This window comes from Seriola aureovittata, chromosome 23, assembly GCF_021018895.1.
Source record: "Seriola aureovittata isolate HTS-2021-v1 ecotype China chromosome 23, ASM2101889v1, whole genome shotgun sequence".
NCBI lineage: Eukaryota > Metazoa > Chordata > Actinopteri > Carangiformes > Carangidae > Seriola > Seriola aureovittata.
Genome location: NC_079386.1, coordinates 8906227 through 8933075, shown reverse-complemented (window position 1 = coordinate 8933075; position 26849 = coordinate 8906227). Strand labels below are relative to the sequence as shown.

General features: G+C 40.0%; 1 protein-coding gene across 30 annotated transcripts in view; it reads left to right on the top strand.

The window, feature by feature from the left end:
- The window catches only part of LOC130164064 (receptor-type tyrosine-protein phosphatase delta-like), a 355849-nt gene that overhangs the window by 264555 nt on the left and 64445 nt on the right, over nt 1-26849 (top strand). For all 30 annotated transcript variants that reach the window (XM_056368470.1, XM_056368468.1, XM_056368467.1 and 27 more), the window contains 2 exons: nt 18709-18854; nt 20859-21000. In XM_056368470.1, the coding sequence (XP_056224445.1) occupies nt 18709-18854; nt 20859-21000 (288 nt within the window). The remainder of the gene's footprint in view (nt 1-18708; nt 18855-20858; nt 21001-26849) is intronic.

Sequence of the window (26849 nt, the reverse complement as noted above, 5' to 3'; positions counted from 1 at the left end):
ACACACTGCCTGGTACACATTGAATTAGACACACAAATAAACACATACCTTACGTGTTTGTGTATCCACAGAAAATGACATTAAAGCAAGAGTTGAGCAGAACTCGTAGCTGTTTTGATCCAACTTTTAAATCACTGCAATCCCCTCCCACAGTCTACCACCTCATTTATCATTCTGCCGGACACTGCTCAAGTGGAAATCTCATTGTTGGCTCCACTCGTTCATTTCAAAATGTGCCTTAGTACAGTACATCTTTAAAACCAGCATCAACATCTACAGAGAGGAGACAGTACGCATCATGTTCACACTTCAAATAAATATGGTGAAAACACCTTCGGCTGAGTGTGCCAGCACTTAATTACCATCTAGTTGTTTGGATGAAGACCTTCTGACAAGACTGGGAATCTGAGATAAAACAATGTTATCAGCGCCATGCAAGATGCTTCTTGCTTGCAGGTTGAACGAAATGAGTAAGAAGTCATTATCATTTTCTTTGGCTGAGAATGCATGAACCAACTCCATGTCAACAATGTGCTGTGCAATTATGTCTAAAGGTTGTATCAGGCCCATGATTAACTCCATGAATGCCGATTTCTCTGGCAACTACACTCAAGTGTGTTATTTAAGGCCATTAGCTTCATCTATGGATTGCAGTCATTTTGCCTTGCACTTAGACCACAGTATCGCACAAAAGCCAAGCAATTTTCACCACAGTCCTGACCCTCCCACTCCACACAAGAAAAGACGATAATCACATACAATATGGAGATTTAGTACAGGCCCAGATGCAGGTAATTAAAGGCTAGCCCCAAGCCACTAATGCTATATCTAAGTGCACTTATGTCTCCAAGACACATTGACTTGAAAATGGTGGGGTAATTTAACCATTCTGTACCATTCATATCTTAGGGTGGGAATAGTGACAAGACAAAAAGCACCATATAAACCGAAGTGTAAATCCACTGGACTAGCAATCAACAAAATCGCAGAATCCTTTCTCTAAATCCATATATTTGAATACCTCCACATTGAATGACTGGATCTATCATACTGTGAAAGGGTATGGATTTCACCCAGCCTGGCACCTTCTTATCTGTCGTATGAGCATTTAAAGCGCCGGAAAAACAATAGACGGTCATGTTAACACTGCACCAGACTAGGTTTCTATACTTACACTGTCTCTCTCTCTCTCACACGCACATTCTCACACAAAGGGTACCTTGTAGCATGCCTTTGAAGCTGGGATCAGCCGGTGAGCTGAGCACAATGCCAGCTGTTTTGCATCTGCCGGGCTTACTCTTGGCATGATTCTAGCCTTGCTGGCATATGTACTAAATCTGATCACCATCCATACGCTATGCCAGTGAACTGTATAACAATGCAGGTGTTTCATGACATTGCCACAGTGACAGTGCAATTAATAGATTGATGCTGTAGCTGCAGCAATGGGATTACTGGACCAGTCAAGTCTGAAATACATCAGAGTTCGCTGCACTGATGATGTTTTACCGCAGTGTACGACAAAGAGCGAGAGGACGTATCATCTACACATGCCTATACCTATGTACCTAAGATAGGGAAGTCATACAAACAGACAGTATGGTCAGAGATGATGATTTAGAATATAAGTCAAAATGACTGGGAATTGTCTGTAGTGCTTTCTTGCAGTGGTGGCTGATTTATCTCCCGACTGTGGATTGACTCATTAAGCACGTTCTGCACACAGGTATCCCAGAATAAATGGTCATTTACTGCAGGTTCGGCTAAAGCATGACTTTGCCTGCAATACCTTCATGGCTTATTAATCAATTTTGCAGAGTAAGATTTTGCTTAGTAAAGCAGACCCATGATTACAGTTTTAGTGAGTATCAGCACTGTGTGGTTTTTAAACATACTGTCTATCTTAAGCACATGGCATTCGCTTAGATACAGTGTGAGTCTGTATTCTATATACCACAAGTAAAACCAGTGAATTTAAAACTATAGAGCTAAGAGACAGATGTACAGTATGACAGAGCCAGCATTATTTTTTTTTTTTCTATTAATTCATTATCTTCCTGAAAATATAAGAGCCACCTGGATATTGCTGAATGCATCACTTTGTTTGAGGGAGTAAAATCCTACCTCTCTGCTCTGCATGTTTGGAGGGAGGGAGTGTGTTTTTGTGCACTTTTATAGTACGTAACTGTTCCATTATAAAAGTGTTTTTGAACCCTTGCTACCTCTGAATTTATGCATCTGTGAGTGTGTGTGGTTGTGCGTGTGTGGTTAACACCTGGCCCTGGGCCAGAGCTTTGGTCTCACACCAGGGGTCTTAAGAGTGCGACACATTGCACTGATCTCAGCACAGCACATTTGTGTGCCTGTGGGGTATGTTGAGATTCTGCAGTGGGGTTAATGGACTAAACCATTCATCTCCATGGAGTGCTTCAGGGCAATCTCTCAATCCCAGCGAGAAAGCTTACAACCCCACCTTCTTACCTACAGCACTCTCCAATGCTGATGCCGATTGGGAATCTTTATGCCCTAAGCTCCTCTTGTCACAGCTGATTTACATTCGGCGGAGTGATGGAGTGAGTGCTCAAAGTCCGTCTTTGGAGAGCTGTCTTTCTCACCTAACACTCTCTCACACACTACATCTGTCACTCTTCTCTGTCACTCCGCCCTCTCACTTGTTTGTTTGCTTGCTCGCTCACTCATTAACTCACTCTCTTGCGCACTTACTCTCACACACTCTGCAACTTATGCTCGCTCCCTCTTTGGCTTCTCTGTGCCATCAAGTGAGTCATGCCATTTGAGGAGCCGAGATTTATTGTGACACACAGCTTTAGTGTGGTGTATTAGTTATGGCAAATGAGAATGAAAGCCTCCGTTGAGAGGTGAAAGTGCTCTCACGCCACAGCCAGACCCATAGGCTTTTCCAGTTGATACTGAGCCAAGCCCTTGTTTCTAATGGTGCAGCTCTCTAAGTGCCCATCCCATCACACCGTGGAACATGGAATATGCATTCTCCCACATACACACACAGTTACTGAAGGGTCCCTGGACATTTACGAGGTGTTTATACAGCATCCATCATAACATCCATGAACAGTCTGTTTCTCCTTAGCTTTAATACTCCCTTGGTACCATCTTTCATGTCATTCATCATCCTCTCATCAACTAATTAATTACCACAATCCCCTCCATCACTTGAGTCATGATGAAGGATATTTCAAGTTAAGTGTAGATAATTAATGTACAACAGACAGGAACTGAGACAGCAGAATTCGGGATGGAGTGGTCATTTGCCTCAAAAGGCAATACCTTATCTGGTTTTCCTCCCTCCCTTCGAATCTTAAAGACGCTGTGAAGGTGAACACGCAGTCCGGCATATTTCATCACAAGATTTTTGTCTTTTTAGGACTGATCTTATTCACTCCTTATGCAGTCCTCTGTTATTCTACTCATCTCCGCACTTTTATTTCTCCCTCAGTCTGATAGTTAGTTCAAGAGAGTGCAGATGTTGGCGTGGGGGAAAGAGGGAAGAAGGCTTTTGAGTAGACTTGATGATGTCAGGATTTATGCCTACATGGATTTCTTTAAGTACACCTTCCAAATAAGATTTTCCTACTCTTTTCCTCATGCCCTTCAGAGAGGGGAAAAATTAACACATGATCAGAGAGTCTCACAGAGATTCCTTCTCAGTCTGTCACTCTCCTTCGTGCCACTGCCTGGGTAAGACAGAAATTTCACACCGCATGATCTGTTGCCTCTCATTACACCGAGCAATGTAATTGGCTGCTCTTTTCCCCCGTTGTGATTATTCAAGGAGAGATGTCCACGGAAAGGATAAGCTGTAGTTTTGCCATTAAATCCCACGGGGACAGCCTTATTTGTGTCTTTGGTCAAATTAGGCCAACTCCAGTGGGAAGCGAATGGAAACGCCCAAGAGACATTACTCAGTTACCAGGTGCAAAGGGCTACTGAATGGCCTGGTTAAACATGATTAGATAAGATACTTGTAAGTGTTCGGGAGACTGCTGTTACTACAAATTGCTCTCATCCTGCATCAAATACAGGTTTATCTCAAATCTCATTCTCAAGCAATGGATTTGCTTTGAAATGCACATAGATCAGAAGATAATGACAACAAATTAAAATCATTATGATTTAAGAGATTTGTATGTTGAATAATAATAATAATAATAATAATTTTGCATGTGTGGATAGTGTACACAAACCTGTGTGCACATGCAAGTACATCCATTTTATTCTACACAATCCCACATACACTAAGTGACGTGATCCTCAGGCATACAGCATGTATGCTAGCGGTAGCAGCAATGCATGGTTGTATATAAATCCATAGTTTGAGAAGTATATATATGTCTAAAAATAGTACTGTTCTCCACACACACACTGAACACCTAATGGAACAAGAGATGGACAATATGGCATATCTGTAATAATATGCTTTCATTCTCCATTACTGCCAAAGAGCACCACTGATCAGATGGTCTTGAAAATCCACTTTGACCTATGCTAAAAATAAGTATTCCATGATGTCTGCCTCAGTAATGTGCTACATTTATAGTATACAAATGAAAGAGAAGACAGTCACAGTTATTGATAAGACACCTCGAAAATAAAATAAATGAACACAATCAAAATATGACCAACAATCAGTGTGTATACTGCCATAGACCTGGAATCTCAATACACTATGCGACACTGACAGATTAGTTGTAAGTAGATAGAAAAGACAGTGAAACATGGGAGAGAAAGAGCTTAGATGGAGATTAACTACAAGAATGGATGGACTGACTTTCAAAGGCATTCAAACCAGATGAGGTGATACAAATGAAGGAAAGGCAAAGCTAATATGGGTTCCAGGGGTTTCTTTTATGTTTCTTCACTGCTTAGTCACAACTCATCTTTTTTTCTTTTTTTTTTTCCAGAGCTCAAAGATAATTTCCAAAAAGTAATCCTGGAGCCTACAACTTTAATCCTACAGATATGATTAGGTTCCTGACATCTTATGAAATGATCTCAACCCTTTTTTAAGGATCTGAAATTTGGTAATGAAAGTCAAAGGTAAACAGATTAAAGAGATTGCAGTTGGGATTGAATGTCACATTTTGATCTTATTTCAAGTCTCTTGTCACACACAATGAAAAATGTCAACTTTTATCTAGAAAGTATTAGTCATTAAATTTAACTTCAACCAACTTCCATCAAAGCGGGGAGTCAACATTGCAAGGCTACATGAATTAAGAGTTTTTATTTGTGTGCACGACGGGAAGCACTTTGGTTGTTTTACTATTGGCTGGTGGTGTCGTTCGCATCATCATCATCATTATTATTATTATAGCAAATGCAAACTGAAGCATTATTGGGGAAAAAATTGAAGAATAATGCAGGTCTATACTGTGCTCTGGATAGGAAAAACTGAGCTGAAAATGCAATCTTCTGTTAAAATCGTAATCCATTGCAACACACAGTAAGGCAATAAGCAGTGAAAATAACCCAGGTCCAGGCGATTTAGTAGTAATCAATTGGATGCATAGTGACTAAAGTGATTCAGGGATGGAGATGGGAGTCACAATAATAGCAAACAAAAAAGCAAAACAGAATCATGAGAGGGTATTCTTATCTCAAGATGACTGCTATCTCATGGAAGACAGCCACTTTTGTTTTCCCATGCCTCTTTGTGTGGCGTCTTTGAAATCCACAAGGGCCCGTTACACAGCATTCATTTTGTTTCATCACTCACACAAAGGCTTGACTGACATTATTTGAGATAGTTTGTTTCAGGTACAATGAGTGTAATTATTCAGGCTGCATTGAGAACAGAGAGAGTACCAACTGAAAGTAAGCAATATTACTGCCAATGATAGAATATTACAGCAAGTTGCTAATAAAAGCTACACAAATAACTGCATCTTTTTGTAGCCCCATTTCATCAATACACCACTCCTGCATCATGCACTGGCTTTCTGAAGCTTGCAAGTAAATGACAAAGTTCAAGAAGCACCGGGTTATAATGAGCAGAGAATCATATCTTTGGTCAAGGTTGCTTATGGTGACAGCGTTACAAAAAGAGAACAAAATTTGGGTTTGAGCCAGTTAATGAGCAAAAATCAAAGTCAAAGTAGCCACACACTGGGACTAAAACATCTAGTGCATCCGAGGCACTCCTGGGTCCCCAGGAAATTTTTTAACTACAGGAGAGAAGAAAGTTTTTCAGCTTAGGCACAGTATCTGGCTCTTTTATACTTGCCATAATGTATTCAGTTACAGCGGAGCTGGTGTCCATCACTTCAGGAAGCTGTAGAGTGTGCCCTTGGTCATGCATGCAGACAAGCACGTTCCTGTTTACTGCAGCCCTGATACTGCTCCCAGCTGCCTCTTTTTTTTTTTGTCCCTACACAGGGCTTCTCAGAAAGCAGATCTATCCACCCGGTCACTGCTCTACATCTGTACAAGATCTGGAAATATCGATTAGATGATAATTAAATTGTCCACCCCAGCTTGATATGGATTAATAATTGGCCACTAATGCCCTCCTGACATTTTGCTGTATCGACTCGATACTGTTTGCAGCGCTGTGCCGATAATTATGACGCTTGGCATTCTTCATTTTGTCCCTAATGAGACCAATCAGAGTTGGCTCTACTTTTGCTTAAGAATTAGAAAGGACTGAAAGGGAGTGAGAAGGAAGAATAGATTTTCTCTTAGTGTCCATTATTCAATGTTTGGGCCTTATCACAGAGATATTTCCCTGTCGTAGTATTAATTTTCTTACATTGCTCTTTTCTTGATGTATAATCAGTGCTTTGTCAGAATAAATATAAACTGTCATATTATGTTGTTCCAAATCACGTAAAGAGGACATCTTTGGACAAAACAACAGAACCACTAGGAGTACTATAAATACTGAGATGAGAAGGTGGTATGGGCATTGTGCCACATCACTGCTTCGACTTCCTCACTACCATCTGTGAGTGTTCCTCCACTGGCATTCTCACAAAAGGCCTTTTGTGCATTTTTCACCTTTGTCCCTGTTTGCTAGGTTTAATTAGGTTATTTACTTGAGCTTCACCTCCTAGAGTTTCATTATAGTGGGCATTGCAGATAGGGCTTCACACAGGGCAGGGGCAGATAAAAAGTTAGGACAAAAGATGATAAATGTCGCGAGTGGGGACCGGAATGCAATCTGGCTGCCACGATGCAGAGATGCTCTAATGGCTTCCCAGCAAGGAAGGGGGAAGGCACTGTCGAGATGGCAACGTGATAAATGGTGCCGGGATGGCTGTAAGGACTGTAGGCAACACAAAGAAAAAGAAAAGAGTCATGGAAGGAGGAAAAAACGAAGATGACCACAAAATGGAATCTAATTAATCTGGACTTGGTTCCCCCTCCTGACAAATTCAGTGTAGAAGAAGAAGGGGAAGGGAAATTGTTTTTTATGGACGTGTTCACCCAACCCTCCCTACCCCCACCCTGTTGCCTCCCTACCATTCCACTTTCCTCTCAGGTTGAAATGGCAAAGGGACGTATGGGTTCTGACAATGCTCCTGCACCTGTGGAATGATTAATGACAGCAGATTCACCTTACATGCTCCAGAGTCAAAGTATCTGCTCCAAAAACACATCAAGGAGAACTCTCCTATAAACTTAAATCTTCTGCTATTAACCAATTCATTACACAGATGTAGGATTTAAAATCCCTTTACGTTAAACCATAATCATGGTGAAATTGTAAATTTATTTTAGTTTTCACTAAAGTACATTATGCTGCTTTTTTCTGTACTGTATTAACTTCCTTTATGGGATTCTCAATGGTAAAAATGTACCACATTGGATGGGATTCATGTTCATTCAAGTTATATTGTAATAATATCAATTTCCTAATGTACGATCATTACTATACAAAATGGGATGGGATGGGATGAATACGTGGATAAAACAGACAATTTCTGACTCCACAAGATGTACAATATGTTGAAGTGATGTAGGGACTTTTTTAGATAGAGTTACAGGTAAGTGTTCACAGAAACTAATCTACATACCACATTAAGGTTGTCCTCGCATGAAGAAGGCTGTGTTCATCTAGGTAATTTGTGGATAGAGTTTGCAAACTTGACTTTATAACCTTATTTGAGTTCTATTTGTGTTATTATTCTGATAACAAAGCACACTTATTTCACAACTAGTTACGACTACCTCTCTATCAGTTTGACTCTCCTCAAGTTGAAAAATCAGTCACATTGTGTTCACTTTATGTGCTTAAGTGCACTAGATTTCGTAGAATATTCATGAAGTTAACAATCATGCCGAGTCAATGTGCTGTCTTACTATTTAACCTTTAATCTATGTGAGAAAACGGATGAAGTCATTACTTACTGAGGACAATAGTACCTTGTGGCATTTTGTGACAATGTCATTGGCTTTTTACTCTCTCCCTCACAGTTTCACTACTCCACATTAAAAACCAATAGCCTCAGCCATTACTCACAGTTGTGCTTTTAGAATAATCCAGGCAACTGTGAAAAAGGAATTGTAGATCAATAGGTCTTTATATTTTTACAGGGAAATTTGTTCCTTCACTAGCAAATTTATGATCAGTACGACACTTTCCCCTCACAAATACACAAGTGCAATGTCTAGACCCACAATTAAATGTTGTATGTACAGTGTTTCTCTTCACATTTCACATGCTTATATACATACACTTAATACACACATAAGAACCACACACATTTACGTGCCCGGTGGACTAGAGCCCATTACTGCTGGCAAACATTTGCACTTGAGGCCAACGCCTTTGTGTACACTCTCACTCTGTCAACTGAGGCTCAGTTTGGCAATGGGTGAAAAAGACTAAGAAGAGAAGCGTAATAAACTCCATCAGTCCAAAGGCCACCAACAGCCTTGTACCCTAAAGAGGATCCTCATCTTTAGAGATCTACCCCCTTTTTTTCCATGTAGCCTCTGTGAAATGACACAATATTCAATTAAATTGCTCATGGAAACACAGCTGGAAATATATACTATACATGAATTCTGAGCAGTACTTTTTTATATACTTCATAATAACTAAGATTTTCATGAAGCCATCAGCTTTTGAGTTGTGAGTTGCCTCTCATATAGCAATCCAAATAGCCATCTGTAGTTTTGACAGATTTTCAGTCTGATATTATTTCCAAGGTTAATGCAATTGTATTTTAGTTTATATAACTAAAATATGGATTTCAATGGAAAGTTGAGCCTATTTTCAAAAAAAAGTTAAAGCTCTTGGCATCAGCTATGTGATGCTATGGAACATTTCTTTACAGGTTAATGCATATAATGAATACACCTTAAAATGTGTCTCAAAAGCCAGAGTATCTAGAAACACCCACACACTGTAAACAGACACAGCACTAACACAGTCATCCTCGATACACTTCTACTCATCTCCCGATGAATCATCCCCACATCCACACACATCAAGAAAGAACCTTTCAAAAGTGATCTGAAGCACTTAATTTCACTGGATTATTTTAATTATGTCCCCTGAGGGTTGTTGTTTTTTGCTCCTGGGGTGACACTGCATTGTTTGTTTCCAAGTGAAAACCCCCATACGCCAGTCTGACCCCGATACCACCCGCCCTCATTTGTTTCCCATCTGTAGCTCTTCAAAGACATAGCCACACACAAACTGAACTGTTTTCTTCAGGGGTTTGCAATTAAGAATTCAAAGACCTCAACTTAGATTTACTGCATGTGGTTTAGTTGGAGACATATTAATAATGTGTAGTTGACAAAAACAACCCACTAATACACAGCTAATGTGTTATCCTGCAGTATTGCATGTCACTCATTTAATGTAAAACAAACTAATTAAAATATAATTAAAAGACTGACAATGAGAATAATAATTTAAATGTAATTAATTGTGACAATTATGTGGCATTTTGACTTATATTATATCAAATGCAGTAGCTGAGAGGCAATATTTTGACCACAAAAAATAATTTAATTCTTATTAATTAATGCTTTTATGAAACTTTGACTTTAACAAAATCACATTAACCAGGGAGCAGCTGGCAAATTGTGAATCGACAGCATTATGAGCAGAGAGTGTATATGCGCATTGTGATTAGGAAATTACGCTACTGTACCGCTTCAGTCATTAAACATATATAATTACTGCATTTGTATCTGTTTATCCAGCATTTAAAGTTAGCAGCTTCATGTATAGTGTCAAAGCTGTAGAATACTGATCTGACTTCTACTGAATAGTAGTGTGTCATTGAGAGTTTCCAGAATGTCTCTATGCTACTCTAACTCATTATTGGCTTCAAAAAGGAAAAGGTGATTTTTACTGAAAAAATGTTTCAATTACTACCATTTTTCTTCCTCTTTTATATGCAATACTTTCCTTCACTGCTGCATAAAATTAGTGGCCTGTGAAAGGTCACTTTGGTCCTTGAGTGAGGTACCTCCCCTGCATATTCTTTGTAATAGGATTTTGTTTTGAGGATAGCCATGACTACAGCTGGTGGCAAAGAAAACTGCGCAGACATATTCCTCTTTCTGGGGTTCTGGCAAACTGCATTTTAATTCGGATGTTTGGATGTACAGTAGACGTGGAAAAATTAGAATTAAAGGACAATTTATTTTTCCCAAAAAAGCTTGATTTAGGTGTAACCTGGTTTACTGAACTTAGGAACTTTTGCAGGATATCTGAGCTGCTGAAAGGAAGCCAGTTGTCATCAAGCAGGATTGCTGGAGCATGAGCTAGTTTGCCTGTGAGCGCCTGAGAAAACAGTGCAGGGAATGTGTCACTTCTTATGGCCTGACAACTGGCATCTATCGGAAATGGCTTGGCACTACTTATCCATAAAATTAGAGTCTGTTTAAATATACAATGTCGAATCCCTGGAATGATTTGCTACATAATCCATCTCTGCTCCTACTGAGACAAATATGAGGCAAGCTTTTCCGCTCCGTGGTTGAGGGCAAAGACAATTAAGTGAAGTTTATGCTATAAAGAAATAGGACAGGCCCAAGCATGGTGAATAGAACAAGTTGAATATGTTGCTTATTTGATTTTCCATTCCACTTTTCCCATTCGTATCTTTTGATTTATAATACATGTAGCGGAACGCTGGCAGCTTTGGAGATTGTCATCTGCACGTGCTGTCATGGTGATATTTTCTTATCAATCTCACATAACATGGACGTCACATGTGTGGTAGAAGCATGAGAATCATACAAAATCATGTTCTCTTAGTATCTACACGTCATTACATTGGCAGTAAGCTGACATGGCCAAAGACTGTTTATCACTTCTGCCATTTTTAACATCTTTTCAAGTCTGTGCAGCCCCAGCATGATAACTACTGGCCATTTTGCTGCAGCACTGCCATTTAATAAATCGTTCCATTGCTGAGTGGATAACAGAATGAACGAATGGCTTTCTGTGTTAGTGGCTGCCACTGCCTATCCTATCAGATAATTAACTTTTTGCAAATAGACTGTGCTGACTACCAAACAGAGTAAGCCTGCACAATTAGAATTACTTATCTGTGTTCTTTCTTTTTTCCAGACGTTGGAGGAAAAACAAACAAGACAAACAAATCCAAATTTCATACTTCTTGCTCGACTGTTTTTTCCTCAAATGGTCACACACGAATTGGCTCCAGATTTGTGTATTCATACACAAATGAACAAGTAATGAATGAGAGGAGATGAAAATGAAGTCTTATTGAAAGTAAAGCCTCTGTATTATTTTGCATCAGCGTTTGACAACCTCAGCCCAGATGTTCAGAATTTCCGACAGGAGGGTCTAGTGTTTTCCACCTAATTCCCCCTTCTTTTCAGTTTTTTTTTTTTTTTTTTTTTACCCTCGGGCGCACGGTCTTGCGCCAACAGTGGCGCAATTCAATATTTATATGTTTCCTTCTGTTTGGTTTCCACCGCAAAGGGAGGTGGGCTTTCATGTGTCTGATTTGCCACAGCAACGATTCAGTTCCAGCTTTTAAAGCGTTGGGGGCCGTTTGAACAAAGCCATCTGTTTGAGTGGGCCGTTTTATTAAGTGACAAACTGGATCCTTCTACCTCGCTAATGTGTCCCGTGGGAGATGGCGGTCGCTGGTTGGTGTGTGTGTGTGTGTGTGTGTGTGTGTGTGTGTGCGTGCGTGTGCGTGTCTGGTAGAGAGACAGACACAGGAAGAGAGAGAGAGAGGTAGAGAGGGTACAAGTTTTCCTCTGCAAACATTGTAATAAACCACTGAAGAGACCATATCACTGATGTAGCTGCCATTGGAGATCTGAAAGGTTTTTGCCTTTATGAATCTACAATGATAATTGAATAAGGAAGCCTTTCAGCTTCCATCTTATCCCATGAAACACAGGCTAAGAAGCTCAGCACTGTTCCATAAATAACCCTTTATATTTATTTAATGGAACCTTCCAGAATTTTCTATTGTCCCACACTCTCCAATTTATTAATGTTGTTCGCCCATTTGCAATGTTCCCTCCATCCAGCGAGAATATTCTAACACCCGTGGGACTGTGTGGCTGAGAATGCGTGCACATGTGCATGATAGGTTGTACTTGTGCACCTCTAGAGCCTTTTTCTCCCCATCCTCCCGTCTTGTCAGAGAATCTGTCAGTGCATTGAATGTGGGACAGGAGCATTAACCATTCTTTTTGAAGCTGTTGCTGTTGTCTGTGCAAAAGTGGCCTAACTCCTGCAGAGCTATAGCCAGAAGCTGAGACCTTGCATTGCAGTGCCACTGAGCATGAGTAATACACATTGACTGGGGTTAAGAAAGTCCCTTTGGAATATGATTTTTGCAACCTTAGTCATTGGGCTGAATATTTGGCAAGGAGAATACACTGGTGAGTTGTGCATTATAATGAATGCTGTAGTTTTCCTGCCTTTGAAGCAATGTTGTTAAGTGATGAAATGCATTTATTTATTCAAGGGAGACTCTCTGCAGCTTATGAGCCAAATAAGAGACCCTGACCCGATCATAAAATGGACCTGCAGCCCTACTATCCATATGCAGTCTCAGTATTAATGTGTCATTAAGCTGCATTCTTGTATATTCTATTGAATTAGTTTTACATAATGACTTATGAATTTTGCTTAGAGAGCACATTTAAGCAGTTGGGAAGGGGGAGCAGTGTGGGAGAAGGCTTGTATTATGAACTTCATTATGTGTGACAAGCAGCACAATATTGATGGAAGAGCGGGTCCCCATCATTGCACTGCATTAAAACCTCTGCAGTGAATTAATGTACTATTCCTGATCCAGTAATTAACAATCATTCGGGGGCCATATCCCTTTTCAAGTAATCACTAATTGCAATAAGAATTTCAGTTTCCATTTAAGGCAAGATTACCGATGAGCATGCAATGCAAATCAGCCAACAGTTCTAATTAAGCTCCAATTCCTTTTCTGTCTTTCTGCCTAGACCCTTTGTGAGCACATACAATGTGGAGTTTGTTTCCTCTGCATTACAAAAGACAAATTTTTATCATAATGCTGCAGATAGAGAGCTGTGTAGTGCCCCAAGAAAATGGTTTATGCTCGTGTTTGTTCCATTGATTGGTATGTGTGGTTTATCTTCTCTCTCTTTTTTCCTCATATTTTTTTTGCATTGTTTATCTCTGTGTTTGTGTGTCTGCAGAACTACAGTCTGTTTTCTTTTTGGCATGGGGTCAGATGTTTCTGAACAGTGTATAGACAGTTAATTAATCCATAGAGAGGGTGTTGCTTTATAAACCACACATACACAACTGCATTGACAATCACCAACAAAACCATCTCTCTGTACTTTTCTTTATTCAAATACTATGATAATGATATTTCTGCAATGGACTTTCAGAATACTTAAAGGATTCCATAAAGTCAAATGTCCATGGCACCTGCACTATACTAGATGCAACACTTTTGCCCTCTCCCAACATTAGCCACCCTTTCAGTCCAATTTGTGCCACTTGCTGCCATTGTGACAATTCATCAATATCATAGAATTGATATGCTGGGGATTTAAAGATGTTGAATGAGGTTAATGGCATCTTTAAATGCTCTTTTCTTCCACCCGTATGTCCAAAATGGAGCAGGGTATTTGCAGAGTGACACCCAATGTGTTAGGATTAATTATCGCCCTCCACAACCCCACCTCACCCTGCAAGTTAAAGATTCAGAGAGGAAATGGCCCCTTTCATGCAAATGAAATTGAATATGTCAGTCAGTATAATTGTGAAAACCGAGCCGTCTTGGACTGGTGTCTGTGCCGAATAGAGGTTCCAACTGAAAGTCGGTTTATTAATGTTCTTCTCTCCACTCTTTGATTCATACTCTTTAATGGCTTGGCAGATCAAACTTTAGTCTATGGCAGAGTCCTGATGACTTGAAATGTTTTGGCCATTATGAATGAAACCCAGACTCTGATCTCCTTGAGAACAGTTTTTAAATGCAATGTTTGGCTGTGAGTTAAGCCAATATCAAACAAACTTGTAATGAATGCAGATCCGCAAGATGCTCTGAACCCAAGTGTCCTTTCAGTTCAGAATGACGACAGAAAAAAATATATCATTAGCCCCAGCATGCAGTTACATGCAGTCCACTTGACTTAATCTGGCCCTGCGACAGGTACTCAAACAACACTCTCTACATAGCAGAGGCTTTTAATTCACCAATGATTCAACCAAACAAATACCAAAACATGGGTATGCAAAGTCAAGGTGAAAACCTTGTAGTTTTTTTAATTAGTGTGTGTCATGATGCTGCCTCTCCAAACAGACCTTGACCACAGCAGCTTTATTGAGGCCCAGTGTAGCACAGCAGTGTGTAGGCCAACAGCCATTTCCCTGCTCCTCTTAGGTCCGGTATCATTGGCTTTGTGTTGGACAATTCTGTCTTTGACATACGTAATAGAGGTGTGCCTGGAGATTTCATTGGGTTTTTCTTTTTCAGTAGAAGTCCAAAAACACAACTGCCTGACCTTAAACACTTACTTTTTTACCTTCTGATATTGTAATGATATCGCACATTTATTCGGTTATGGCCCTGATCCTGAATGTAACAAGTCTAGCTAACTAGCAGAACGGCTGCATGTGCAAGAGGCTGATCATGGACCAGTACAATGTTGCGCAGTGATATAATGGTATTTGATTGATTCATTCGACAACTTTATTTAAATGCTTAAAAAAGAATAAGAACTCAAAAAGGGCCAAAGTGATAAGGATACAGTAGTAGCACAGCAATAACTTTCAGGATCTGTATTTGTACCACCCACATTGTTGAAAACTTCCATTTCCATATATGTCTATCCATTAAAAAATATACAATTACAGTCTGCCCCCTCATCCCTGTGGAGATGGGTGTTCTTGAGAACAGTAAAGGCTTTCAGTCTGCCAATTATTAGCATGGCATTGATCCATGAAAAACAGACCAGTGGGATGCTATGGAGAGCTTCTTCCTTTGCAGTGGCAGCAAATAGGAAAAAGGTTACATAATGACCTCAAGGGAGAGCAGGCACAGGCCCATGTCACTAACCTTTTAGCTTGTGACAGGCTTTACACTTCTCATTTGTTTTCTGGCAACAGTTTAGCAGTGGATTAAGAGGTGCCTAGCCACTGTATTAATTCATGCAGATTACGGTTACCTCTCAAAGGAGATGCCAACATGCAGCAGATGTAACAAGAGCTTTTAATGGGTGGTTCAGATTCAGTGTGTATGATTTAGTGAATAGTGCATCTTTACTTTCCATGTTAATTAAAATATTTTCATGAGAAAAATAACATGATCAATGGGTAAACAATTCCCAATCAGACAAGCAATTTACTGTTGTGATGGCATGATGCTGTAAAAGACAAAGACTTTGGTAGATTTGCCAACAAAAATCACAGCTTCATGGTGAAAGGTTTCTTTGTAGTGAATGAGTTTGCACAATGTTTGTTCATAGACCGTATCTTTTAGTTGTTGTCAAGGTGCTAGTCATGGCACTGTTCTGAGAAAACCAAGGTTTCAATCAGTCTCTGTCTACCTGAAGCCATACGAGGAGTCTACCAAAATGGATGTTTGTCAGCGGCAGACCTAAAATGGGGGTATGATGGTGATATCAGCGGCCATGTCTGTGAAAACACCATTACCTCCATGTCACGCCTCAATCACTCCACATTGTGCGATGAATCCCACCCCCCCACCCCCAATCCACCTCCTTCCCCTCACCTCCAGTGCTGATCTCCTGTACATGTCGTAGCAGTCAATCACAGCCGGCGCCGGGAGACGCACTGAGCCGTAATGGATGGCCCCGGAGCGAAAACAGCCCCAATAGCATATCAATTACCCATCAGCACCTTCTTGGCTGGATGCCAATGTGCACCACACCCCAGCCAAGTCAATGAGATAAGGTGCAAATGCAGATATAATGGTGCTTTTTGCCGTGTACAAATTACACAGTGTCAACTCTGCTGCCCACCTGTCGGAGCTGTCAGACGGTGAACGAGAGAGATACTAGGAATTGTGTGTGTGTGTGTGTGTGTGTGTGTGTGTGTTAATGTGTGTATGTGCACAAAACTGTGCATGTCATGAGGCAATCAGGTGATTTCCCAGACTCATTTGCCCAGTGGAAGCCCAGCTGCTTGCCTGTTTATCTGTTCGCCCTTTTGATTGCTGACCACACATCTTATGTCACCTCTCCACGAATCCTGCAGGTTAATTTGTCCCTCGCTCACAGTGCTGCCGCCACTGCTACTGGGCAGTAAAATCTGGGAGGGGGAGTCAGCCTGCACACAGGCAGGCACGCGAACAAGCACAATCACACATTCTCACACACACAGATGAGGTGATTCAGACGGTTGGCATTACTGCAGCTGTGTGGCCACTAATGGCCTGCTGAAGTGATTGATAAAAGGCAAACAGTTGCTCCGCAGGGGGACAGATGGAGCTACACCTCCCGCTGAAGCTGGCACTCAAGCTTCAGAGGAAAACACTAGGGGGGTCTGACTTAGCACTATGACATTATTGCTACTGAAATTATAAGCCTTGATCATCACGATAAAGCTGGAATGTAAATCTCACAATCAAAATCTCATCAGGAAGAGACGGGTTCCTTTGATTACTAATCACTTTCATGTGATCATTTGATTTTTGGCAAATGTAATAGAAACGTCAGCTCGTGTGCAGGAACTGATTGTCCTAGAGGGGAAAAAAGGCAAAACAGAGCTCAATTCTTGGAATTGAGTTAAAAAGTTAAAAGACTGAATTATATTGGGGAGTAATTTTAGTTAACAAATTGTTACTCTAAAATTCAAACTGCAGGAAACTGAAGAAACGGGGATGCAGAGTTCTTCCCTGATGTGGAGATCACAGGCTGAACAAATGCTATTGTAAAGTGTTGTGAAATCATCACAGTAGAAGGGAACGTCCATGCCATCCACACAAAGCAAACACTGTTCCACTCTGCTATTCCCTCACCTCCACTCCCCAGCATTTTTAGCATTTTTATCCTCACTGCCTTTACACTTGACTTGTTGTGCTGAATTGAGGGACCAATTAGGAGCAACAGAATGCTTACATCACCAATCAGAGCATTGCAAGGACCTTATCAGGTGCGTGTCCCATTTACGTGGGGTACAACCACTGCTCCAATTGTGGTCTTCTGGAGATTAAGTGTTTTCTGCTACTGAACCGAAAAGCTCCTGTTTTTCAGAAACTGTTGGCCTGTGCCAGTGGCACAGCATGTGAACAATGTGATGGGTAACAGCTTGTTAAAATAGATGCCTTCTATGTTGAATGACACGTAAGGTCCAGGTTCAGACACAATTGTCCTTATAAGAAAGTTAAGAAAATTATAAGAAGGTACTGAGTGATCTAAACTTTTTTTCCCCATCACTTTAAACATTTTTTCCATCCAGTAAAATTTCAAAGTCTTTTTCTCACTAGCAATTGAAATACCTAATTACATATTACAAAGCATAACGGTTAAAAATTTGAATTTCGTTCACAGCCTTCTTTGAAGGCTGTGTGAACAAAATAACTTGTATATGAACAGTTTCTGTACCCCAGTATACATTTACTGATTTTCTCCTGACAATATGACAGTGACCACAATAACACTTGTTACTGTCACAGAGGGAAGACACTTTCTTTTTTTCTTTTTTTTTTTTTTAAAAGAGAGGTCTGCAGCTTCGACCCAACCACTTCTCATTTTCAGTCTAAACAACTGACACCAAAACCAAAACTTGCCACATTTCAGAACAAATCCATCAGTTATATTATCTTTTTCTCCCCCTCTCAACCATTAACCTTTACCTCTTTTTTCTTAGCACAAAATTCCAACAAATTTGCCAGAAAGAATTCATCCCTAAAAGCCAGCCTGTTTATCACTGAATATTCTTCAGGGAGATTTCAGAGTTCTTTAGAAAGACTTCCAGGGTCAAGATAAAATGCTTTGTACATTCTGCTCCCAAGACCTCTGTCCTTTTACTTCTGATCTCAGCTACTGATCATCTGTTTCCACTCGCACAATAAAGTCAGTACAATCTCTTGTCTTGACCTCCAAGACAATCCTCTTAACAGCCACATGCTGAAATCTGCAACTTTGTTACTTTCTAGCGTGTGGCTTGATAAGAGAGATTAATTGCTCTGTCTGCAATGCTTAGCTTGCTCACTAACTATTTTTGTTATCTTTTATTCTGTTTCTGTCTCTCTCCAGCACCACCAAAGTTTTTAAGAACCCCCAATGACCAAACAGGCGTGCAAGGAGGCGTGGCATCCTTCATCTGCCAAGCTACAGGAGATCCACGGCCGAAGATTGTGTGGAACAAGAAGGGGAAGAAAGTCAGCAACCAGAGATTTGAGGTATTAGGTCTATTGTTCTGATGTAAAATGCTCGACAAAATGAGAATGCCTCAGCACTGCTTTTGGCTCTGCCTGCACATAATCCATTGCGCCAAGCCTCGCTCATTTGCTTTTCGCCCTGACATGCCACCATGCATTAGCAGGCTCTAATAATCATGCTGGCCAGCCTTTTAAAGATGCATGAGTTTTAATGAGCAAGTATACAAAAAATCGTGAGACAGATTTGTAATTAATTAAAAGACAAGAAAAGAGCAATTGGATGGAAGAAGAAAAAAAAAAACTTGTGGTGTGACCCAGATACCTACATTAGCATCATGCCACATTTGCCAGCTTTATGCAAAGCGAAGGGGGAAGTAGCACTTTCACGTCGCAATATCCTTTTGCTTCGTGGCATCTTTATCTAAATGCATGTCCTACCCTCCTTATTTTGGCTGAAGCTTTGATTTCTGGTCAGCTTTAATCTGCACTTGGGCTCAATACCCATGAGAAATAACATCATCGCAGAACACTGATAAGATTTCTATTAATTTCTGTGTCACTCCTCGGGACTATAATGGTGTCACTTTCTTTTTTTTCCTCTGCTTGAGATGCCATATTTGCTTGCTACTGCACAGTGGCAATGGCTTAACAGAGCTTGGAGACCTCTTCCCGCCTCTTATTTGCTTCTCATGCCCACAGAAATCTAATCTTATCAGAGTTCATCGCGTTTGCATTGCACGTTGTGGTGAATGCTAACACACTAATTTTCATTCACTCGTTGCCTCACTGGGCTTTCTGGCTGCCACCATTCCTTACCCATTCAATCATGTACTGCAGCCTCATCTTCTAACAAAAACCCATTTCCTTTTCGAACGCTCGCAACTTCCTTTCTAATTCGCTCTTCAGCTTTGACTAAAAAAGGAGGCTGTTTTTTCATCACCTGCTGTCAGCTTGAATGCCAACACCGCTGTAGCTTGGCCAATGAAATGTTGAAGTTTACTGTCAACTAACACCTGCACAGATATATTGTGAACTTTAAAAATGTTCCTAGGCCTCTGTGTGATTGTGCGTGTGTGTATGTTTGTGTGTGTGTGTGGTGGTGTGTACGAGTGTGTGTGAAGCAGAGGTCTCAGGCCTATCTTTATTGAAATCTACCTCTATGCTTAAAAGAGATTGAGTTATGACACAGGGCTTTCTAAACTCAGTGAGTATACAACATGTAGCATGCAAAAATAGCTGAATAAGCTACGACAAACACCTGTTTGTGAGCATTTTATGTGTCGTTCATCCAATACAGTCGGTCCTGTCTTTTGTACCACTATCTCACCCCATGGTACAACTGTCCGTAACCGTTTATCAAGCCACCTTTAACTGTTTGTGCTTGTTTCTGTCCCATTGACACAATCCAGTGTGATGCATTTTTCAAGGGATAGTGTGTTAACTTTAAGAGTGGGACATATTCAGATTTAAATTTTACTCCACAAGCCGATATCCGAGAAAAAAATTTTTGATCAAGGTAACTTTCCCCATTCTTAAAGTTAGTCAGCCGCATCAATTATTTTACCAATTAATGCACAAAGTTAAATTACACATCAGATCTAGTTCATGTACTAGAAGACAGCACATGTGAACACATGACAAATGGATCTAGTACATGTCTACGACAATTAAGCTAAAAATAAAAAATAAAAAAGCAAATATGCTCAGTACTTACATATTATCCACTGTATAAGCATTCAAATACAGCACAGATCCTGATGTTACTCTTTGCACTTGTTTAGAATATAACCACAATATCCACAAATCAACACAAAATCACTAGGGTTCAATGCAAAGGTAGGCAGCAACTTCTGTTTATGTCATAGGAAGCACCTTGTGTCAGTCACCATCAGTGTTGTTAGCCAAATGTCCTCAATAGTTTTGTTTTATTGTTCTTTATGTGTTTTTTTTTTCTCTGCTGAAGGTCCCTCACCCATTGTGAACAAAAAAATCTCCTTTAACATATCCTGTCTCTCGCACCTGCAGGTGATTGAGTTCGATGACGGCTCTGGTTCAGTGCTAAGAATTCAGCCATTGCGCACGCCACGAGATGAAGCCATATATGAATGCGTCGCCTCCAACAGTGTTGGAGAGACGAGCGCTACCACCAGACTCACTGTTTTACGTGGTAGGTCCTTCTCAGAAACCTCAAAAGAAAAAATGCACCACACAACACTAACATGCCCTTTTTCTCCCAGCTAACCAGGTAAGCTTGCATTTACTTGTTTTTTGTCTGTCCTGTCCTCTTTTCTTTGTTTCTCACTGTCACACTGCACAGTCAAATCCAATTAGAGACTCCGGTTACAGTCACGTTGTGTATTCTAACTTGATAAGATTTAGTCCATTAGCCATTTAGCCAAGTAAGTTTCCATTTCTAAGTGACTTAAGTCATTTGCATACAGATTCCTGACACAATAATTAAGATGCCAGTTAAATTATGCAAATAGCCATCCATTCCTAGCCTGCAGTGGTTAAATGGAAAAGCTCAGCAATAATTTTCAAATCAGTCATTTTTCATCTCTGCACTTCAGCTTTGATATCCATTTGACTATGAAGAAAATAAAGCAGCATATTCTCATGTAATTAACAAGCATACAATATATTGTTTATGGTAGTATTCTAGTCTCAGGTTGCGTCAAGGCCAATATCTCCTAGTGACCAGTGGCTGTTAATACCCAGCACTCATCTACACACACGTTTAACAATCCAGGCTGGAAAGGTCAGCCAGTTTGTTTACTTCCAGCGAGCGGTGAGAATAAAAGTCAGATGACAAATATCAAGTTGACCGTGACAGTGGCTGTTTTATAATAAGCACTGAGCAAAATTTTATCTTGATTACACACAACATTCCATTCTAAAGGCAAATATGTGGTGGCCCTGAGCTCAAAAGGCTGCATAATATCTCTCTAAAACATGACTTGTTTGGCTGTGAAAAGAGAAAATGGCTTTAGAAAAAAGCCTTGGGCTGCCTGAATGAGGTGTGCTCCATTATGTACCACAATTACACAACATGGCAAATGAGTTCCTATTGAGAGGGGTGCTTCCATCCTATAGAAAAAAAGCTGGCTCTGCGAGTCTCTGAAACCCCCCCCCTCCCCTGCTTCTTATCTCACCAATGAGCCAACAAAAGGCCCTTTGCACTGTCTCCAGAGGCCGATTGAAAGAGAAAGGTGGCACGTTCACATGCAGCTCTCTCCTGTTTACTCTGAAGCACAAAGTGTGTGTATTTGTGTGTGTGTGTGTGCTCTAACATGCAGTATTGTGCACATTTCATCTTTCCTTTCGCTCTGTCTCTATCTCTGTATTTCCCCTTTACACACACACGCGCGCACACACTCACACACACACACCAACAGATAGCCGAGGGACGGGAAGAAGCTGCTCTTCCCGGCTCCACGGCCTAGCATTAGCATGTTTATTACCATTTCCATTTTGCTCTTCTGCTCACTCTCCTTTCCCATCAATGTATTGAAGGTGAGCTGGGGACTATCACGGACCAAAAAAAAAAAAAAAATAGAAAAACAGGAATAAAGCTTTTTCTTTCTCAGCTTTGGTGCAAATAAAAAGGTGTGCTCCCTGTAGTCGCATTTCCTCCTGTGGATACTTAGAAATCAAAAATATTGGCATTGTGAATGATTCAGGCAATAATCTGCAAGATTTGTAAATAAACATATGTTCATTTCACTACCCTCTGTCAACACATGCTATGACACAACAGGGATTCAACCTATACCCAGTTTGAGCATTTGCATTTGCTAGGCACCTGGTGTCTGTTAAGTCTTACCAAGGAAATATTGTTATGCACAGCAGTAACAGCAGTCATAGCAAAGCAAGTAAGATGAAAATAAACTCAAATATAAATAAAAATAAAATGATGGCACAGTGGTAGACACAAACAATGGCATCAAGGATTACTGTGTTAAGATAACTCTAACTATAATTTGAGTTAACACTTCAGGTCTTTTCTTCAGCAGTTATGACTTCAAGTTGTAGAAATCCATAATTACCAATTTCCTCCCTTATTCAAAGACACAAGGACGCCTTCGACTCTCAGGAAGTCGAAAGCTGGCACACTGCACTGTGAGAGTAGCGACCTGTACGAGCAACTTGAGGTAACACCAGGTTAAACCAGGTTACCTCAAGGACGCATCATATATTATTTACAATACAGTACCGTAAATGCAGCACTGCTGTTTTGCTACTCATCATAAACTTTAGTTGAAAAATGCTCCTGCCTTTTTTTATTTTTTATTTTTTTAAGTGTGATCTGTCATCTTGAGCAGCAAAAATGATTTCTCTCCACCTTCAGTCCTTTTAGTGGAGAAAAACTAAAATTGCACACAAGTGTTTGATGCAAGATTAGACAGATAAATAAATAAGAAAACAAAGATAAGTGCTACTACACCAAACCTAATACATATAAAGTGTCTGTTCGTTTAGTTCATTTGGGCTCCAATGGTCTGTGGAAACGACTGCAAAGCATCTGTTGTGGGAAGTTCGCCACAGGGAGTGATGCCTAATTCCATGAAGGGAAAGCACATTGTTGTAATTGCCATGCTACGAGGAGAGGGGACTTGAGGTGACAAATCCAAAGTACTAGGGATATTAGTATTCGGATGGGCCTCCAACTTGATGGGAAGCACCATTAGTAATGAACTTCCAGGCTTAGAGAAGCAATTTGCATGAAAGGCGAATCCTGAAACATAATGATGTTCCAAGTCAAATCTGCCAAGCCACGACATGAGGTACAGGTTTTCTTATTTACTTTTTTTTGTTTTGTTTTTTTGTAAGATTTAATAGCATCTAGCGGTGAAGTTGCAGTTAGCAACCTATTGAATACCCCTCCCCTCATCCCTACTTTTCCAAATGTGTAGGAGAACCTACAGTGTCCTTCAGGTAACATAAAAACACAAAAGGCCTTCTTTAGAGCCAGTGTTTGGTGTGTCCGGTCTGGGCTACTGTTGAAACATGGCGGGCTCCTAGGAAGAAGACCCTCTCCCTTTCTAGATATGAAGGGCTTATTAAAAGCTAACAAAAACACAGTTCGTAATTTCTGGTGATCATACAATAATACACATAATTATGAATATTATATTCCATTTCTGCCAATAGATCCCCCTAAATTCTATACACTGGTCTTTTAACTATGAGATGACCCAACTCATATGCGACTCATGTCTTTTAATTAAGGTTGTCTCTATTTGTTTGGTAATTGAGAAAGACAGAAAACGATTGAGAAGATGAAGAAACAGCACATTTTGAGTGTCATGGAAGGAATACGATTTCAGTCAAGTGGTTTTCGACCTAATTTATCAATTCTATTCTATTTGCATATAAAAATGTCTGAATGTCTATCACTAGATAATGTTGGTACAGTGCAGAAATTTTGCGTACTCTTTAAACGATAAGTAAAGAATAAAAATTATTGAAAATATAGCCAAAACAACTCAGAGAGTCTAGACTCTCTGCCAGGAGAGTATTTGCAGCAGAATGATGTGTGCATTTAAGTGCTGCAGTTCATGATTCAGGCATGATTAAGGATTTATATTGCATCCTCATACTCCCATTATGCTGTCAACAGCCATTTCCTGTGCCCCACACACAAGCGTGCAAACTTATGCAGCTGTGCACAACTTGACAGTGGGAGTGGAAAATGGGAAGCCACTCTCCTGTGACGGAAAAACAGAATGCATCATTTCCATTTGTATGGAATGGTGCAGTTGCACGGTCAAAGCCGTGTAGCCGAGACAGATCTTTCCACATACAATGAAAGGGCTGCTACATGATAAGTAATTTTTCATAGACAATGTATGCACTCAGCTATTTGTCACTGTTATGAGAAAAATTGTTTCCACAGCTGCGTTATTTATATTCTAAGCATAGTTAACTGATGTCCATAAAATACTGGTCAACGTAAACTGCCTGGACCTGCCTGCATAGCAAAAAACCTGCAGAAAAGTGTGAGAAGTGACTGATAAAACTAACTAAAAATTTAATGCTTTAATGCTACCCACTGTCATCTGTGTTCTTCTTCTGCACCATTTTCTAAATATATAATGCCTTCCTTTTAACAAGAACAGAGTGAGCGATGAACAAAAGCTGGTCCGTGTGCTCAAATTGCCTAGAAAGATAAATGCTGTGTCAGCTGTCTCGGACTGTCGGAGCAAGGGATGCAGTGGGGATGAAGCAAGTGACCATTGTAAAATTACTGTGCTTGTGATCACTGGCTTGCGAAAAGGAGAGTAGGGGGCTGGCAGCTACCATACAATTCTCTGGTTTACTGGCGGGTGCTCTATAAATGGCAAGACCTGCACTGCCACATGGAACACTCAATTTTGTTAGAAAAATACATTTTTCCTCAAAGAAATGGTGCCGTAGAAACATGCTGACTCACTGTAGGAGCTTAACTCTTTTCGTAAACACAAAACGGATCCTCCGAACTTGTTGGAACAGCATTTTTATGTCTAAAGGAATTGTATAACCAAAATGGCTGGTCCTCTACGAGGCACAGTTGATACTGATTCATCCTTTTACAATATGTTGAACTATCAAACTTGTCTTCCCTTGTCACTATCTACTAGTTCTACTCACATTTTCCATGTGAAGAAGTAGTCATTAAGTGTTCTTTGCAGCGCATTTTTCTCAGAAACTGAGAAACCTCTCACCGCAGCATGCCGAGACAAATAGTGACTGACGGCAACCACCTTCACAGACTATCAATTATTTTCTTAGATGTTTCATAAAATATTCATAGACAGAATTATTGTTTGGCTTGATGCAACTCTCCTCTCAATTCCCAACTTCACTCTCTCATACTTCACAAAAATGGAGCACATGATGACAAGTTATTCATTATTGTAATTAAAAAGATGAAATTGACTGTCACCAAAAACTGATTTCTTCTCTAAAATAGAAAAAACTTTAATAGAAAACAGAAAACACAACCAACCATACACCCACTTATATCAGTATCTATATAGTATGCAGGATGATTCAAGACAAAACTGCTGACAAAAAGATGGATGTTAGACTTTACAGTCTGCATAGCGTGTGAGAAACATCTCCTGGAACTACAAAGATACTTGAACTGCACTCTGAACATGATAGATAACACTTTACATGTTGTGACTCTGTATTTGTTTTAATAAAAGTAAACACTGCCTCCTAAATTAATAATTATTGATTCAGACAAATGAGGTGTATGTTTTCTTCCCTTCAGTGGTCTTAGATGCCATTGTTCTCCACAGTGACCTCACAGTGCTGGCAGCGTAATTAGGTGCTCAGTGATTTCAAAATGCAAATTGTTTCTCACATTGTGTAGAAATAAACTGGAACAGTAAATTAAAAAAAATATGGTAAAGAAGGTTAAACATTTGAAAAATGTTTCTTTGCTAAACAAAATATTTGGTGTGATCATTTATAAATGTACACATACATATACAGTAAATACAATTTAGCAATTTGTCGTTGAATAAATTGCTTGCTATGCAAAAGTTAACAAGACCGCCAGTCTACAGCCACACCAGCGCTTCTGTGAGACTGCACTTGTGCTTTGAGATAAATGCTAATATCAGTACGTAAACATGCTCGCAATGATAATTCCAACAAGCTTCTATTTAGAAGATATAAGGTTTACCAAGTTCACCATCTTAGTTCATCATGTTCACATTTGAGCAAATATATGTTTTACGCTGGTCATATGAACAAATATTTTATTTTATTTTATTTTACCATTTATGTTTTCTTTTAGCTGAATAAACTTGTATCTGAATTTGTGCTCAGTACATGATGAACCACGTAGCAATTTTTTATTAAGGAATACTCCATTCGCCGGGCTTGATGGGACATAAGGTCATAAAATGAGGAGTGTATAAGTCGGAGCCAGGTAGTCGAGGGGTGCTAATGTTAGTAGCTTTGATCTTAGCTGCACTCAAGTCATTTTCTACTAGATTAATTGGGTACTGCAGGGTCATCCCT